Raw genomic sequence first — 15428 nt, forward strand, 5'->3', positions numbered from 1 at the left:
TTGAGTACTTTGGTAGGGAATCTTTAACACCTACCAGGCACCCTGTTATGTGTACTGTGCCTTACATAGTCGAATTATTATCCCACTTTTGGTGCCTTTGCGCAACAAAATCATATGTAATAGATAAGTTTAAAGAGAGTCATGGAAACATGCAATTTATTTTATATCTTAATCTTCACCTTAGCAATACTGTCAGAACTTTAAAATACACCTTATATCTAAGTAGTTAGTATAATACCATTTATTAATTGAATGCTTTCTTTTAAAATAAATAAATAAAAGGCTATAAATTGTTGTTAATTATAATTAATTGAATTGTTTTTTTTAAAGTATCCTCACTTATTTACGTATCAACTCAGACACCTCATAGAATTAAAGAGAAGATTTCCCTACCTTAGGTAATTAGGCTACCTACTAAGGTATGCATCTACTTACCTACATTAATGATATACATTTTACTACTACCTACGATGTAAGGTGGGCAAACACCTGTGAGCCGAAAGCTGTGCAAGTGCCATGAAGGATGCAGGATGCAGGATAGCAAACGGGAAAGAGCAATCATGCTTTGCCGATGGGCAGTATCAGCTTTGCACTCAAACAAAATGCAATAAAATTGTTTGCTTCATCCCTACCTACCTAGGCAGCCGCCCGGCTATGATTCACTGTTTCCATGCACCTCTTCTCCTTCCCCCCATTCCGCCTGCTCAACTCTTCCAAACACAAGAATTCACTGTGACTATCAGTCATTTCAACATTTCCGGTCTGCATCTCGCATAACGATAAATATTGTCTGCTGTTCACCAGCTCATTCTCCTCCCTTCTCCCTTCTCCCTTGAGTAAAGGCGCTGCGATACGGCATGTATCAGGGTAGGGGAAGAGGAGTACCCTCGGGTAGAGGTGACCTCATGCCTCCAACTGCTCTCTCAAGGGCGCCAAAGTTTGCGTCGACGAAAAATGAGAAGTTGAAGACAGCTAAAAACATCTACCAAGGTAGAGAAGAAAAGATACGGCAAGCCGAGGATGCTGAACATCTTGGCCGTCCACCGGCGGGAAAATATCTAGTACAGGTAAGGGTCCTCTCGAATTCACCTCTAAGTTTATATGACAGCGTTTGACGAGACTTAAAGGCGGCCCTTGTACTTCCCGGGCAACACTTGCTACCTGTTGCATTGGATGAACCAGCGGCACTCGACGATATCCGCAGAAAGTATCGGGTCTATATCACGCGGGATGTACCAAACATTCTTGAGATTCACTGCGATTCTATCCATCGCCTTCAGCAGGCGTTTGAAGCGGTTAACTGGAGAATTCGGGACATGCGTCTATCTAACGACAGTTCTCCCGCGCGCTTTCTTGTACAGAGGCCAACTAAAGCGGTCGTCACTGATATGATTCAGTTGAAACTTGGAGCACGCCCATCTTTTCTTTCTAAAACCTCGAATCCTGTCAGCAATGCTTCCTCAATGGATGAACATTTGCCAAGACTAGCGTCCGACCTGGCGTCCTCGGCAGAAGGCCTCATGGCACTCAATAAGACCATGGGCTTGCGAGTCAATTTCGGGCACGTTATCATTGCCAAGAGACCGAAAGGTACTGAAGACGAGATCGCATTCGCCCATTTCACCAGACTTATGAACATGTATCCCAGTCGTGGAGGAGCCTCGATTGTAACCAGGTGAGCAGGCAATAGGCTCAAATTGGACCACCGCTTCTGACACGCAATAGACTTGGAGACGCTAACGAGGCGGAGCAACTCTTGCAGTATATCTCACGCCCAGAAGCAGGCATCTGCAAGAACATGAAGGACATGAGGCGAGGTTGTGAGGTGGTTGTAGTGGCCAGTGGTCTACAAATCAAGACTGAGGCCGACTACAATCCTCAACTTATGCAACTAGCAATGGTCCGCGCTACTAGGCCAGAGACCCGGGCACGTTGGAGTTGGACGATTGCTGCTCCTAACATGTACGTCAATTATTCGAAAGAAATCTCACTTATTCATGTCTTGCACTTACAGGGAACACGATTGGAACATTCGGATGGACGCTTGGGACAAAGTGGACGTTCCAACAGAGTTTAGAGATCTTGCAAAGAGGATATCGGTTGTCTTCAAACCAGACGAGGGCACCATTCTCCCTTTGCCAAAAGTCAACACGAGTAAACTTGCGATCCCCGATGAGCAAATCACTGAAATTCAGGCAAGATCTTGGGCAATAATTCCATTCAAAGAATCCCCCTATGTCCTCAAGATCAACATCACCAAGACTCTAAAGGGATCTCGCACGATTGGGGAGCAAAATGTTACTTGGGGGGTTGAATTATACGCCCCCCATTGGGAGGAAAGTGTGAACCACTCCAGTGGTGGCCGAAAGGACTGGGGGGAGGGGCTCGAGAATATTTGGGAGGAGGGTGATGATCTCCAGTCGAGGCTGGGGTGCTTCTTGCGGATCATTATGGAGGTCCAAGCCCTCCTGAACAGAGTGCATGCTGATACTGCCTCGTCATAGCAGGTACGCAAAGGCGATGTTGTGCCGCCTGGGGGATCACCGTAAGATACCTACTAAACTGGCGTCTGGCTAATCTTCATCGTACCTAGAATGATGAGAAGTTTTTGATTCTTTCTTTTAGGCCTGTTGATCGCCTTGCCCTTGGCCAGCCATAATCTTTTGCCTCAAAACTGTTAGGGGTCATATTAGCCTTGCTCCTAGTAGAGGCTGCGTGCCCGAGAAAAACATACCTTCTTCAATCGTTCGTGCATTTGTCTGCTTCCGTTGGACAATAACCTCGAGGTCTTTCAGGTTATTTCCCAGCTCCTCAACCTTGCTCTCGTAGAACTTTTCGGCCGACTTGAGTTTCTGTATGGTGGTCAATCAGTGAGCAGTTCCGAGCTTGCCAGGATCACAAATACCTTTTCAACCAAGAATCCAGTGCCTACATCCACCAATACAGTATCGGCATCTGCGAGCTCACCGCGAACGTAGAGGGAGTTGGTGAGGGGAACCAGTACAGAGTTGGATCCTAAAGCATGTCAGGTGCTGTTCAGAAAGCGAGATTGTGCGCTGAGTGGGGGAAGCGGCTAAGCAGGTGGGTTATGTACCTTCGGGAGCGGCAGCGCGACTTTTAACGCATCGGAGGCAGTCTTTAAACTTGTTCTGGGCGGCATGGAGTTGTGCGAACGACGTCGTCAAGTGCTCGAGCTCTTCATCAAGCTGCTTCTTGACTTGGGCAAGCTGCTGGGGCTCTAGCGTATCGAGGTTGACTATAGCGCAAGTAGGGTCAGCAAATGGGTATTCAGAATGAGTTACTGGTAGTTGGTTTACTGGTTTCTTGTCTTCCAGCCATTTTTTTTTTTTTTTTGGTGTATACTGAAGTGTCGGCGGACAGGTAGTAGTTGTCGTGAATTACTTCCTTTGAATGCCCCTCCAGGATCTCGCTTTAGTAATAAAACGACGTGGGGTTGTTGAATTCTACTAACGGGGGTGCTATAGGCACTGTCATTGATTTGCCTGGTCACCTCCTTGCTAGGGCCTAACTCCCATACTTAAGGTACGTAAGTAGCTGCATTATAATCCAAGTAATTAGTGGCCTTCTCTTGTTTTGCCCAAGATACTACATTTTCTAATTTAAGCGGTGAATATTTTCTTTCTTTTCCCTTTAACTTGTCTAATTTTGTCGACCTGTGTTGCTATGAACTGTGCTTTGTTTATTATACATTCGCCTTGAATGTAGTAGTTATGTTATAATAATCCGGATCCATCCCTTACAGCTGATCCAACAAATTTGAGATGAATTCTGGCAGAGCGTCAAGCTTTACAGTTTCCTTGATCGAAAGTCGTCTGCATTGAACTTCGCAAGTGCCATTTTCTTTGTAAGATCTTCCCATGATAACCAAGACAGGAAAGCCTACCATATCGGCATCTTTCATCTTCCAGACAAATGATCGCTGGCGATCATCGAGAACAACGTCCAAGCCATTACGCGAATTGTCGCCCGCGGCAAGTAAGTCGTAAATTCTCAGAGAGTCTTCGGCTAAGTCTGATGCAGGTATGATCGCAACCTCAAACGGCGCAATGGCTCGGGGCCAATTCAGTCCTTGCTCGTCCGCAAGAATCTCAGCAACAGCACCAATGATTCTCGAAACGCCAACGCCATGACAGCCCATTTGAAGAGGAACACGACTCCCTGGAATCAGTCCCTCTTCCGCAGCTGCCGCCGGAATCCCCGAGCGTGGTATAGTGACACAGGCATCGAGTGGTACTGAGTAGCGAGTTCCAAGTTGGAATGTATGGCCGCACTCTAAAGCACGATGGATTTTTAATGCGCCCTCTTCACATCGAGGGCAGGCATCGCCATCAGTGATACGTGCCAAATTCAGCCCGCCACCAGAGGCTGTGCTGTCAATTGTTGAATACTCAACTTGGTATGGTTGAAGATCTTCGGGTAACAACGGTAACTGATCGCGAACACTTTCAAACACCGGTACAAGTCTTCCATCAACAACATTGATCACTTTTGTCGTTCCGCTCTCCAATGATGCTCCCCAAAGTGGCAAAGGATCCTCAATGGTGGCGTCCAGCTCAGGGACAGCTGATTTGACGGCATGAAGGTTGAGACCGCTTTCTGCAGAGGCCCCCGATGATCGAGGATACCACGCATTGATCAAGGCTTTTCTGTCCTTGGAAATACCTCGCCAAACACGAAAGTGAGACGCCGGAGGGCTCTCCGAACCATCATATGCCGTAGAGGGGGGTCGGAGAGCAGCGACTTCGTCGTTAGCAGTATAGCCACAAGAGTCACAATTTATCACGGTATCTTCTCCAACAGAGCTTGGCAAGTGATATTCATGGCTTAGGTCACCGCCCATATCACCAGAGCTTGCCTCGGCCACAAGATATGGGAGTTTTAGCTCATCAAAGAAGGCGCGGTATGCTGCAGACACCTGACGATAGGTCTCCACAGCTTCAAGTGTTGTGAGATCGAAAGTGTAGAGATCCTTCATGAGGAACTCCCGTGAGCGTAGAAGACCGTGGCGAGGGCGACGCTCATCGCGGTATTTTCGGGCTGGGAAACGTCAGTAGGTTTAGCGTCAATGTTGAAGATAGAAATGCGAACTGATCTGGTAGAGTCGAATTGGAAGGTCCTTGTATGAATTGACGATTCCGGCGACAAGCATGGTGATCTCCTCCTCATGTGTGGGCGACAATATCAGCGGAGTCTCTTTACGATCTTTGAGTCGAAAAAGCTGAACGAGTCAGCCCATACCGCTTCATCAAAGCTTCAGACTCTTACCTCCGGCGCAACAGATTCAAGACGATCACTCTTTCGCCACAGTTCTTCTGATGAAATAGTTGACAGGGATAATCTTGATGCACCTACGGATAACGTTTTAATGACATGTGCTAAGTTGCTGGCATCGTACTGACCAACTGAGCGCATATGTTTATCGATCAACTTTTCTATCTTATCCTGAACACGAAGCCCTAGGGGAAGAAGCTGAAAAATTCCAGAGTGAGCCTGCCGATGCATTAACACCCAAGTCATCATTTGGCGACTCAGGTTAAGCTACCTACCTGGCGGAGGAAACCACCGCGAACGAGTTTTCCATGGCCGACTAAAATTTAATGAGCTCATAAGAGGTTCAATGGAAACAAAACAAACTCACACTCATCTTCGTTAGCAGTGATACCCCCGGTTGGCAACCATATTGTCGACAGTGCAGACCGTTGCGAGTCGGCTTTTGCTAGACTTGTGACTGACAAGGCGCGCAGCTGCACACCCCAGGGGCCCCGTTGGATAAGAGAGCCGCCTATACGGGCAATCCTTGTGCCAATCATGGTTTTAAAAACTGAGACGACAAGAGATTTCAACACATACAACTTTTATGAGACCAGGCCCTCTTTTGATAGTAATTCAATGGTCGGAAGACCTTCCGTCTAATTGCTATCATGTTAGTCATCCTGCATTAGCGCCCGTAGGCGCGCTAGACGCCCGGAAGGTGGAGGTGGGACACTCGGAAAAATGTGATGCCAAAAAAAAAAAAAGTTGGAGGTCTCTGAGATCCATTTCCATTTAAGAGTTTCCATCTGAGATTTCAATCAGCAAACCGGCTTTGACAACATGGCGAAGCCTTCTAAGAAACCGAAAGGCAAAGGGCCTCGCAGCTCTTCCAAGGGCCCAAACTTCGACAATAGTGCACTGGATAATCTGACGTCTACAATCGACAAGAAGCTTGGCAAACGAAAGCAACCTCCAACCAAGGCTAACAGCGATCAACATCAAAAGAGACAGCGAAATTCCGAGGGTTCATCTGGTGAGAAGAGCGGAAAGATCGACGAAAAGACCCTATTGGAAGAGATAAAGGCCCTTGGTGGCGACGAGAGCGACCTGGCGCTTATTCAAGATATTGACTCTGACGACGAAGAGTACACTCAGGGCCCCAAGGATTCTAGAGCTGTAAGCAGCGGTACTTTCACAAACTTGCCCTCTTTCAAGGAGGCGGAAGGAAAGTCAGGAACAAGACCGCCATTATCCAAACAGCACGAGAAGCTAATGCATGACTACCTACGACGACGACGACGATGCTGAAGATAACGAAGTTGAGGGGGTTGATGACGATGATAGTGAAGAAGAACAGGCCGTGGCACTCAAGGAACCCACCCAAAAGAAAGGCAACATGGTAGGTTGAACGATTTCTAGGGCGAATTTTCTGACCGCTAACAGTAAGACAGGCCTTCGAGCCTCGAGCAGACTGGCATGATTCTGAGCTACGCAAACTCCCCGCACCGACTACTGATGAGCCAACTCCGCCTAGAGCCGCTCTGGATGCTCTGAAACAGCACGCTCAGGCACTGCTGGAGGAGGACGCAACCAAATACAGAACCAGCGTCTTTGCTCAGTCTTCTCACAAGTTCTTGTCAACAATCATGACTTCAGGTACACTTAGCGATAAGGTCTCTGCTCTCACTCTTGCCGTTCAAGAGTCTCCGGTTCACAACATCAGGGCCTTTGATGCTCTTATGAGCCTGGCCTCCAAGAAAAGTCGAGGACAGGCCCTTGGTGCCATTGGCGCGCTCGTTGATTTGCTTGGCCCCGGCACATTGCTCCCTGCTGACCGCCGCCTTCGAGCTTTCCACGATCAGCCAGGACTTGTTGGAACTTTGCAGCGAAATCCTGGAAAGCCTTGGGCCCCTGGCAACGCGTTGCCTGGGAAGATCACACCCTCCCACCTGATTGCTTGGATTTACGAGGATTGGCTTAAGGCGACTTACTTTCGACTCATTCAACTGCTCGAATCCTGGTGCTCAGACGAGATCGAGTATTCACGTACCCGAGCACTCGATTTTGTCTATGGCCTCCTCAAGGAGAAGCCTGAGCAAGAATCCAACCTCCTCAGATTGCTTGTCAATAAGTTGGGTGACCGAGACCGCAAAATCTCTTCTCGAGCGTCGTACCTCATTCTCCAGCTGCAGAATTCACATCCTGGAATGAAACCTATCATCGTCCGAACTATCGAACAGGATATCCTTCTGCACCCAACTCAGGACCACCGATCAAAGTATTATGCCATCAACACCCTGAACCAGACAATACTTAGCAACAAGGAGCCTTCATTAGCTGAGGCCCTGATGCGAATTTACTTTGATCTTTTTACTATCATTTTGAAGACTGGAAGTCTAGGAATCACTGCGCCAACGGACTCGAAACCGGGCAAAGATGACGATAACAAAGGTGACGTTAAACGGAATACTGGACGACGACCTCAAAGGCCGCGAGGCGGTAAGCTAGCAAAGCCCTCAGCTTCTGAGCCTGAGACTGAGGCTGCCGATAAGCTTGTATCTGCCATCTTGACTGGAGTCAACCGCGCAGCTCCATTCATGGTTGGCAACGATGCTATGTATGTGTGATTCTGTTTCTTTCAACATATATTGTCGCACACGTAACACTGACACTGTAACAGCATGGAATCTCACCTAGACACACTCTTCAAGATTGCTCACTCAGGCAACTTCAACACTGGAATCCAGGCGCTTCTCTTGATCCAACAAATATCTTCATCAAGAAGTCTTGCAAACGACAGGTTTTATAGGACCTTGTACGAGTCCCTACTTGATCCTCGACTGGTGAACTCCTCAAAGCAGGCACTTTACTTGAACCTTCTCCTGCGCGCGCTCAAAAACGATGTTGACAGTCGCCGAGTCAAGGCCTTTGCCAAGCGTATGCTCCAGATTTCTGGTCTTCATCAACCCTCATTTACGTGTGGACTTCTCTATCTTGTCGGACACCTACGCGAGAGTTTCCCCGATCTTTCGACTCTACTTGAAGAGCCTGAGGAGTCCATTTTTGACGATGAGCCCGCAAATGAAAAGCAACGATACGATGGTCGAAAGAGAGATCCCGAGTATAGCAACGCCAATCGTAGTTGCTTATGGGAGATGGTAAGTTACAGTTTGTTGTCTCAACTCAGTGTCACCATGCTGACTATTTTCAGATTCCTCTTCAGTGTCACTACCATCCGTCGGTTACAGTCTATGCGATGTCGATATTGGAGCGCAATAAGAAGTCACTGAAGCCGGACCTTGATAGCCATTCACTCATTCGCTTCTTGGACAAGTTCGTCTACCGAAACGCCAAGGCCACCGATTCATCCAAGGGTGTGTCCATCATGCAGCCTTTACGGGCTACCAAGGACGCTGGCGACATCTGGCTCGGCAGCCGTGGAGCTGGAGGTGCCGTGTCGTCTGTGAACTCATCCGCATTCTGGAAGAAGAAAGCGGAAGATGTTCCTGCGGAGGATATCTTCTTCCACCAGTACTTCCAGCAGGTTGACAAGGAGGGCAAGGAGACTAAGAAGAATGCTCAAGCTGCAGGAAACGTTGAATCTGATGACGAGCAAGAGGATGAAGTTTGGAAGGCGCTGGTGTCTACACAACCTGGCGTTGACCCTGATGACGACGGCTCTGATGTGGGCTTCGACCTCGACGACTCAGAAATGGCATCAGACGATGACTCGCAAGCATTGTCCTTGGATGGCGAGTTGGGCGAGGATGACGACGACGACATGAGTGTGGATATCGAGGGGTCCGATGAGGAGATGGGCGGTGCTTTGATCAGCGAGGATGAGGGGGGATTCGAGGTCAAGGAGGCAGCAAGCGAGAAGACGAAGTCGAAGCGCAGAAAACTCAAGGATCTTCCTATGTTCGCCTCAGTGGACGATTACGCCGAGCTCTTGGCCGGAGAGGAGGATATGTAGGAGAGCTCATCAACTGTGATGACATGATGAAGCTGAACCCATGTTTTAATATTTTGGCGCTACAATACACATGTTGGTGCAGGAGTCAAAAAGGCACATCTGAAAATACGCCCACTGCCATGTTAGACAATATGCCACATAAAATACATCTCTCATTGTTTATCTCAATCAAGTATCAAACCACTCAAGCTCATCATTCTTGGTGAAAATTGCTCTGTAGGTCTTTCCACCACTTGAATCCTCGCGCTCCTCGGTGTGAATGCTATGGAGCTTGGGAGGCTCATCCCCACCGCCAATGAAGACACGGAAGTGAATATAAGATGGGCCCGAAGGGTCAGGCAAAGCGGGAATGCGAAGCTTGCCGAACAAATGAATGCCGTAGGCTGATGTAGCGACACGAACAGCTTCGAAGTCGTCAGCGCTGAAACCGACAAGGTCTTGGTCTGAGAGGTGTTCCTATATCTTATAAGCCATAGTAAAACGAGAAATATTCGATTGAACTTACAGCAGCTGCAAAGTACTCTGGTTCGTGCTCTGAGGGGGGGGTTTAGCTTTAGATCCAATCAGAGGTAGGCTCATATCGACTCACTATTGTAGTCGTGGCGGAGGTGAACAAGAGTCTTCTTGAGCTCAGGGAGGATTTGTTCAAAGGCTGTAATGGAGTCCTCTTTGGGAGGGTGTACAGGGCCCAGATCGACAGTTTCAGCGGTCGCCTGGATTAAAGAGTTAATATCAAGTTTGCCAACCAAGTTCGATAGTCTCACCATTGTAAGTAAGGTGCCTAGTGAGTTCTAAGTGATTTTGAAATGGATAGTGAGTGGGGAACTCGATAATAACGGTAGACGGAAATGCGACACTTTAAATACTATCAAGAGTACCTAGCCACGTTATACAAGGAATAAAACGCACAAGCACGCATGTCGTCAGCGGCCTTTGATCGTCTCATACAAATCATGTCTCACAAGCTCGTCGAGCTATTCTGGTTGGATGAGACTCACGTCACAGGTGCTAGGGGCCCTAGCACATGGCTGGCAGTTGGACATCTTCCCCCGATTATCAGAGTCGTGCCAACTTGGCGCATTTCAGAAGACTACAAGCCACAACAGCTTTCCACTTTAGGTATCCAGGAACAAAGTTAGCTACTAAACGTTTAAGTGCATAAACGCCGAGGCCAACCCTCCTATCCGAGGCAAAGCGGAAACGCCGATAATCAAGACAACCTTAAATCTAATCAAAAGCCGAGGCGGCGCATTTCCAAAGTTCTTTTTTTATTTTTATTTTTTTCTATTTTTTTTTTTTTAAAAAAAAATAGTTTTTGGTCTTTACTTTCGCCTTTGTTTCGTTGACAGAGTTCGCTTTCTAGAACAACAAAGTTGCTATGTTTTCCAAACAAGTTGGTCACAGTGGACGTCTTGCAGCGCAAGCTTGCAAACGGTTTGCTCGTCCTACGCAGTCCCGCAGTTATGCGACTGGAGGTGTGTTTGCGCCCCTCAAAGCACTTTTACCCGTAAGATATACTGACAAATCTAACTTATAGCAGCCACAGCAGCCGCTGGTGGCGCTTTCAAGAGAGCAGCAGGTATGTTGCTCGCTGGCGTAGGCGCAAGCACAGCAGGCGGTTTTGGAACATGGTACACGATGCATTCGAACGGCATGGGCTTTCACTCGGACGAAGAGAGCCTGCGACGCTTCGTCGCTAACCACGAAGAGGCGAAGATGGTGGAAGAGACGATCAACAAACACCCGCTCGTTGCAGAGCTCCGCGCCAACCCCGAACTCACCGAATCGCGGCCGCACATGAAAATGCCCGGATCATACCGAAGTCGGAGCCTGACAGGAGGAGCGCTCATCGGCGAGGGGAAAATGCCAGTACCACCGTACGCCTGGATGGCGCCCAAGGGCAAACAACTTGTGTCTATAGCATACGTCGGTGACGACCTGTGCGGCCACCCTGGCATTGTACATGGTGGCTTTCTGGCGACTATGCTGGATGAGGGCCTCGGACGTTGCTCCTTCGGTGCGCTGCCTCATAACATCGCAGTTACAGCAAACCTCAATGTCGACTATCGCAAACCCACACCAGCGGGAAGCTTTCTGGTTCTTCGAGCGGAGACATACAAGGTGGAAGGCCGCAAGGCCTGGGTCCGGGGCCATATCGAACTGCTGGCCGAGCCTGGCGAGAAGCCGACGATAGTGGCCGAAGCGCAAGCACTATTCATCTCGCCAAAGTATGCTGCGGTAAGTTATATATGTCGTGTGATACCGATATCCTAGAGATGTTCTAATGCGTCTTATAGATGATGCCTAAAATTGGATAAACGAACAGATGACACGCGTTATGACAACTTTTTCGAGCGAGCGACGGGAGTGACGGGTGCATTTTATATGGTTGTGTTGCGGTAGACGAGGAACCTCGCAGTCGGCAGGTGACATGATAGATGACAGAGCATTTTACAAGAACACATCCTAATTACACATAGAGCGTTTCCTTTGGGAAACTCGATGGAGCGTGGCCTATCGATTTGTCTGCCATGTATTATACATAGAAATAATATCAAATTCTCCATTTAAAGCTGAGGTTGTTTTTTTCTCTTCGCAGGGCCGACTTCCGGCGCAGTGGACAGACGCCGTGGAGTCGCTGGACCCGCGCCGGCCACTTAACGAATAGGCTTGTATAGGATGGGGAAAGGCCTCTGATGTCGCCATCCTCAACATGAGTTCTCATAGGCTGATTACAGTCTTATGAAGGTGGATCTCCGGGGAGTCTGTAGCAGTGGCTTCTGCCGCCCGATGGCCCGATCACGACATCGCGAGGGTAAGTTGCGGGCAATTACTACATCACATAGGTAGGTTCCTGGAGCGAATCATGTAGACGTATAGAAAGATGGTATAAAATTTTATCGCCCAGTTCGTGGGGAGGTCGCAATTGGCGTCAGAAATCACTATTATTAGGTAGGTTCAGGTCGATTGGCACTCTGCCTAGTATCTACATAGACTGCCATACTCACCCTCCACCCATTAAATACTTTTTTTTCTTCTCCCTTTCTTCACTGTCTAATACCTATCTCAACATATCTTGTTTGCACAATGGCTACGTAAGTCAAAAACAAACCACTCATCTCGTATACTGCCTGCCCTCGCTGTGCCTATCTGGCTTCTAAACCTTCTCTCCAAGTCTCTAAATCATTACCCCGCCATCCATCGCTATACATCCCACTTCAACACCAGAGGCATCGCTAACTAATGACGCGCTTCACAGCAACATCACCTGGCACCCTTCCTTATCGCGCAAGGAGCGCAACGAGACCCGTGGCCAGCGCGGTCTCACCATCTGGCTGACTGGTCTCTCTGCTTCTGGCAAGTCCACTGTCGCCACTGCGCTTGAGCAGCATCTCCTTCACCTCGGCGTCGCTGCCTACCGTCTCGACGGCGACAATGTCCGCTTCGGACTGAACAAGGACCTTGGCTTCTCCGAGGCTGACCGAAACGAGAACATTCGCCGCATCTCCGAAGTCGCCAAGCTCTTCGCCGACTCTTCGACCATCGCCATTACCTCTTTTATCTCTCCCTACCGAGCGGATCGCAAGGTCGCCCGTGATCTGCACGAGCAGGCCACACAGGGTGGCGATGAGCCAATCCCCTTCGTCGAAGTCTACGTTGATGTGCCCCTCGAAGTTGCCGAGCAGCGTGATCCCAAGGGTCTTTACAAGAAGGCTCGCGCTGGTGAGATCAAGGATTTCACCGGCATTTCTGCTCCGTACGAGGAGCCTGAGAACGCTGAGATTACTATCAAGACTCACGAGAACTCAGTTGAGGAGTGTGTTGCTCAGATTGTTCAGTGGCTCAATGAGAAGGGTTATCTCAACAAGAAATAGGCACAAGATTCATGATTGTTTCGCAGTTAAAAGAGATAGATCGGATATTACTGCCATGCGACACCGGCCGTCGTCACTCATGGGCATAATGACAGGGTAGAATATAGGCGTTTCTTGCATGCAGGCGACTTGTTCTATCGTTCTTCTTTCTCGGCTTGTTTTCCTTCCCCCAACCTTCCAGCCGCGCCAATCGCTAAGGAAACTCGATCTCGTAGTATACGTATGCCGTGTATTCGTGTCCCTCGCCAGTCTGAAACCCAGCGGCTGCCATCTCCGAGCTCAGCGCAGCGTCGTCCTTGGTAATCTTGCCTCGCTTGTCCCGTCCAAAGGCATTGCCGCCAAGGAACGAGTAGTTTGAGTCCAGAGCAGCCTTGACCTTGGGCGCCAGCTTGGATGTAGTCTGAGAATTTGATCAGTGATGTGAATTGGGACGCATTCGATAGACTCACCTTAACTAGGACCGATACGTAATCTAGAGGCAGACCATAGCGAAGAACTGCCTCAACAAAAACCCGTAATGTCATAACATGTATCCAGATCATGACACTTTCGCTCCATCCCGTGCGTCCCATACGCAGAGCCTCGCCACAAACCTTGCGCTCTTCATTGGTGACTCGATCGAGCTCCCTTTGCTCTTCTTGTCGACCGCCTTCAACGTACTTGTACTGACGGGGCGTCCACTTCTGTTCTCGGCACTTGGCGAGGAATTCGGCGCTGTGTTTCTTAAATGTCGCCACAGCAAAGAGAACAAACTCGTCGTCCTTGGCCACCTCGATAGCCGAGCGAGGCACAACCATGGGCGATATTGTCTCATACTCCTTAATGAAATCCTTCTTTGCATTGCCAGGAACAACAATGAGATGTGTCTCAATGTACTCAGAATCCTGCACAAGAAGTTTCGGGTCGACAATGGGGGTCAAGGACTTGGTAGAAAGGTTGCCGCTGATTGAGATTGTCAATGATCTGAGGATGGTATTTTGATCAGCGGCAAATACTCACGTTTGGCGGCGCTGTAGAGCCGCAAGGTTTGTCTTGACAGAGTTATACTGATTAAACTTTGTCTTAACGTCGGTATCAACGTTGGCTAGTTCCTGAGGACATGTTAGTTGGAGCTTAGGACTGAGGTTGGTGGATGAACGCGCCTTTTGCAAAGTGCTAATTAGCTCTGCAAGGGACTTGTCGGCTCGATATCGGATTTTGTTCCAGCTGAAAGTGCTCACGTACTGATCAGTGGGTTCTGTTGTGAGTGATTAGCGACTATCCGGCCTCAAAACAAGTGTACGCGACTGACTATCGTTGACCATCTTATACTGGGCGATACGATCTTCGTCACCCTCGAGCACATTCTTCAGAGAGTCGGCGACCTTGGATACAACAGCCTGGCATGACGCCTCGAGCTTGGTAAGCTCATCTGCCTGTTGCACCAGGGCATCCAGAGTGCCGATCTTGAAATCGGGGATGTTGAAAGGCAGAACGGACCCATTGTCGGAGGAGATGGTCCCGCGCAGTGATGATATGGCATCATCACGATCGCTCGAGTCAAAAACGCCCTGGGGCAAAGATAGGAATGCGTATTTCGTCGACATTATAGCAAGCTCGAGCTACAAGATATTCGATGGATGAATTATGTCGAGAATATCTACAAGATAGGCTGTCGGTTTGATGAATGTGACGCCAGCGAAGAACTCGGGCAGCTCCACACGGTGAAAGCTATGGCTTTAATCGCGAGTCAAGCTCACAGGTTCATCGGAAAACGGCTCTCCGTTGAAGTCTTGCTGATGAAACAGATAGAACGAGGGCGAGGGCGAGGGCGAGGTTGGGTCGTATCGCTTTACGTTGCGTTTATAGGGCGGGACAGTGTTGCTGGAGTTGCTAGCACTACACTAGCTAATACAAGGCAGTGGGAGCTTCCATGAATATCTTAGGTAGGCAAGGTGAGTAGCAGTTGCCTTTGGGATCAGGGGGCAGTTGTGGATCTGTGGCTAGTGAGTTAGGTATGACGACTGCTTGTGGCTGCCCACCTCGATAGTCTCATACGGCGCTCGAAGGTACGTCCCTGGCATAGAGTAACCAGTTAATATATCGCATCATTTATATATATATATATATAAGACCCGAAGGTCGCCATCAACACCACCCAGCGCGTATCGTACTAAAGAGTACCTAGGTCTAGTTCAAGACGAGAAGACAAATGTGGTCGCGAATTATTGAGTGCAGCTGCCGCCGCATCTGATGTTCATGGGGTCCCCACTACTGGACGACCTTTGATCACGGGGCTGCAGACTACAAGTACAGCGCAGACCAGG

The 15428-nt window shown here is 48.9% G+C and overlaps 8 protein-coding genes across 12 annotated transcripts; 4 read left to right on the forward strand and 4 right to left on the reverse strand.

Moving 5' to 3' along the window:
• Positions 1 to 637: 637 nt before the first annotated feature.
• Positions 638 to 2543, forward strand: FOXG_00049 (uncharacterized protein). The gene is made up of 4 exons (XM_018376103.1): positions 638 to 1067; positions 1128 to 1675; positions 1726 to 1962; positions 2015 to 2543. Exons 1-4 carry the CDS (start codon positions 858 to 860, stop codon positions 2502 to 2504), a joined length of 1485 nt encoding a protein of 494 aa, XP_018231617.1. The 5' UTR covers positions 638 to 857; the 3' UTR covers positions 2505 to 2543.
• On the reverse strand, positions 1164 to 3481 carry FOXG_00050 (prefoldin, alpha subunit). Of its 3 annotated transcripts, XM_018376106.1 has the most exons (7): positions 3318 to 3481; positions 3095 to 3256; positions 2906 to 3015; positions 2735 to 2852; positions 2590 to 2674; positions 2013 to 2532; positions 1164 to 1955 (listed from the first exon to the last, which is right to left on the reverse strand). In XM_018376106.1, the coding sequence occupies exons 1-5, from the start codon at positions 3337 to 3339 to the stop codon at positions 2622 to 2624; spliced, it is 465 nt and encodes a 154-aa protein (XP_018231620.1). In that variant the 5' UTR covers positions 3340 to 3481; the 3' UTR covers positions 1164 to 1955; positions 2013 to 2532; positions 2590 to 2621. The 3 variants fall into 3 exon arrangements, with proteins under 3 accessions (XP_018231620.1, XP_018231619.1, XP_018231618.1); XM_018376105.1 differs by having other exon boundaries at positions 2013 to 2674; XM_018376104.1 differs by having other exon boundaries at positions 1164 to 2674.
• A 71-nt stretch (positions 3482 to 3552) lies between these two features.
• On the reverse strand, positions 3553 to 5955 carry FOXG_00051 (prolyl-tRNA synthetase). Of its 3 annotated transcripts, none has more exons than XM_018376107.1 (6): positions 5660 to 5955; positions 5568 to 5608; positions 5421 to 5511; positions 5287 to 5369; positions 5110 to 5239; positions 3553 to 5058 (listed from the first exon to the last, which is right to left on the reverse strand). In XM_018376107.1, the coding sequence occupies exons 1-6, from the start codon at positions 5829 to 5831 to the stop codon at positions 3758 to 3760; spliced, it is 1818 nt and encodes a 605-aa protein (XP_018231621.1). In that variant the 5' UTR covers positions 5832 to 5955; the 3' UTR covers positions 3553 to 3757. The 3 variants fall into 3 exon arrangements, with proteins under 3 accessions (XP_018231621.1, XP_018231623.1, XP_018231622.1); XM_018376109.1 differs by having other exon boundaries at positions 5564 to 5608; XM_018376108.1 differs by having other exon boundaries at positions 5568 to 5955.
• A 159-nt stretch (positions 5956 to 6114) lies between these two features.
• Positions 6115 to 9247, forward strand: FOXG_00052 (uncharacterized protein; the record flags this gene model as incomplete). The annotated part of the gene is made up of 5 exons (XM_018376110.1): positions 6115 to 6450; positions 6599 to 6673; positions 6726 to 7891; positions 7955 to 8432; positions 8486 to 9247. 5 exons carry the CDS (start codon positions 6115 to 6117, stop codon positions 9245 to 9247), a joined length of 2817 nt encoding a protein of 938 aa, XP_018231624.1.
• Positions 9248 to 9415: 168 nt separating this feature from the next.
• FOXG_00053 (uncharacterized protein) lies at positions 9416 to 10014 on the reverse strand (the record flags this gene model as incomplete). Its single annotated transcript, XM_018376111.1, has 3 exons — positions 9416 to 9703; positions 9753 to 9781; positions 9837 to 10014. The coding sequence occupies 3 exons, from the start codon at positions 10012 to 10014 to the stop codon at positions 9416 to 9418; spliced, it is 495 nt and encodes a 164-aa protein (XP_018231625.1).
• Positions 10015 to 10442: 428 nt separating this feature from the next.
• On the forward strand, positions 10443 to 11825 carry FOXG_00054 (uncharacterized protein). Its single transcript, XM_018376112.1, has 3 exons — positions 10443 to 10722; positions 10785 to 11485; positions 11545 to 11825. The coding sequence occupies exons 1-3, from the start codon at positions 10626 to 10628 to the stop codon at positions 11563 to 11565; spliced, it is 819 nt and encodes a 272-aa protein (XP_018231626.1). The 5' UTR covers positions 10443 to 10625; the 3' UTR covers positions 11566 to 11825.
• A 392-nt stretch (positions 11826 to 12217) lies between these two features.
• FOXG_00055 (adenylyl-sulfate kinase) lies at positions 12218 to 13252 on the forward strand. Its single transcript, XM_018376113.1, has 2 exons — positions 12218 to 12342; positions 12507 to 13252. The coding sequence occupies exons 1-2, from the start codon at positions 12335 to 12337 to the stop codon at positions 13120 to 13122; spliced, it is 624 nt and encodes a 207-aa protein (XP_018231627.1). The 5' UTR covers positions 12218 to 12334; the 3' UTR covers positions 13123 to 13252.
• A 63-nt stretch (positions 13253 to 13315) lies between these two features.
• FOXG_00056 (uncharacterized protein) lies at positions 13316 to 14708 on the reverse strand (the record flags this gene model as incomplete). The annotated part of the gene is made up of 4 exons (XM_018376114.1): positions 13316 to 13522; positions 13572 to 14064; positions 14122 to 14359; positions 14414 to 14708. 4 exons carry the CDS (start codon positions 14706 to 14708, stop codon positions 13316 to 13318), a joined length of 1233 nt encoding a protein of 410 aa, XP_018231628.1.
• Positions 14709 to 15428: the final 720 nt, after the last annotated feature.

This window comes from Fusarium oxysporum, chromosome 1, assembly GCF_000149955.1.
Source record: "Fusarium oxysporum f. sp. lycopersici 4287 chromosome 1, whole genome shotgun sequence".
Lineage (NCBI taxonomy): Eukaryota > Fungi > Ascomycota > Sordariomycetes > Hypocreales > Nectriaceae > Fusarium > Fusarium oxysporum.

Bases quoted from the DNA above. Each gene is read 5' to 3' on its own strand.
- FOXG_00049 (XM_018376103.1), top strand. From the start codon at position 858: ATGTATCAGGGTAGGGGAAGAGGAGTACCCTCGGGTAGAGGTGACCTC. The intron at 1,676-1,725 runs GTGAGCAGGCAA...GACACGCAATAG, and splicing joins GGAGCCTCGATTGTAACCAG to ACTTGGAGACGCTAACGAGG. The intron at 1,963-2,014 runs GTACGTCAATTA...TTGCACTTACAG, and splicing joins ACGATTGCTGCTCCTAACAT to GGAACACGATTGGAACATTC.
- FOXG_00050 (XM_018376106.1), bottom strand. From the start codon at position 3,339: ATGGCTGGAAGACAAGAAACCA. The intron at 3,257-3,317 runs GTAAACCAACTA...CTTGCGCTATAG, and splicing joins GGCTGGAAGACAAGAAACCA to TCAACCTCGATACGCTAGAG. The intron at 3,016-3,094 runs GTACATAACCCA...GACATGCTTTAG, and splicing joins TCGCGCTGCCGCTCCCGAAG to GATCCAACTCTGTACTGGTT.
- FOXG_00051 (XM_018376107.1), bottom strand. From the start codon at position 5,831: ATGATTGGCACAAGGATTGCCCGTATAGGCGGCTCTCTTATCCAACGG. The intron at 5,370-5,420 runs GTCAGTACGATG...CGTTATCCGTAG, and splicing joins TAAACATATGCGCTCAGTTG to GTGCATCAAGATTATCCCTG. The intron at 5,059-5,109 runs GTTCGCATTTCT...GACGTTTCCCAG, and splicing joins AATTCGACTCTACCAGATCA to CCCGAAAATACCGCGATGAG.
- FOXG_00054 (XM_018376112.1), top strand. From the start codon at position 10,626: ATGTTTTCCAAACAAGTTGGTCACAGTGGACGTCTTGCAGCGCAAGCT. The intron at 10,723-10,784 runs GTGTGTTTGCGC...TCTAACTTATAG, and splicing joins CCGCAGTTATGCGACTGGAG to CAGCCACAGCAGCCGCTGGT. The intron at 11,486-11,544 runs GTAAGTTATATA...TGCGTCTTATAG, and splicing joins TCTCGCCAAAGTATGCTGCG to ATGATGCCTAAAATTGGATA.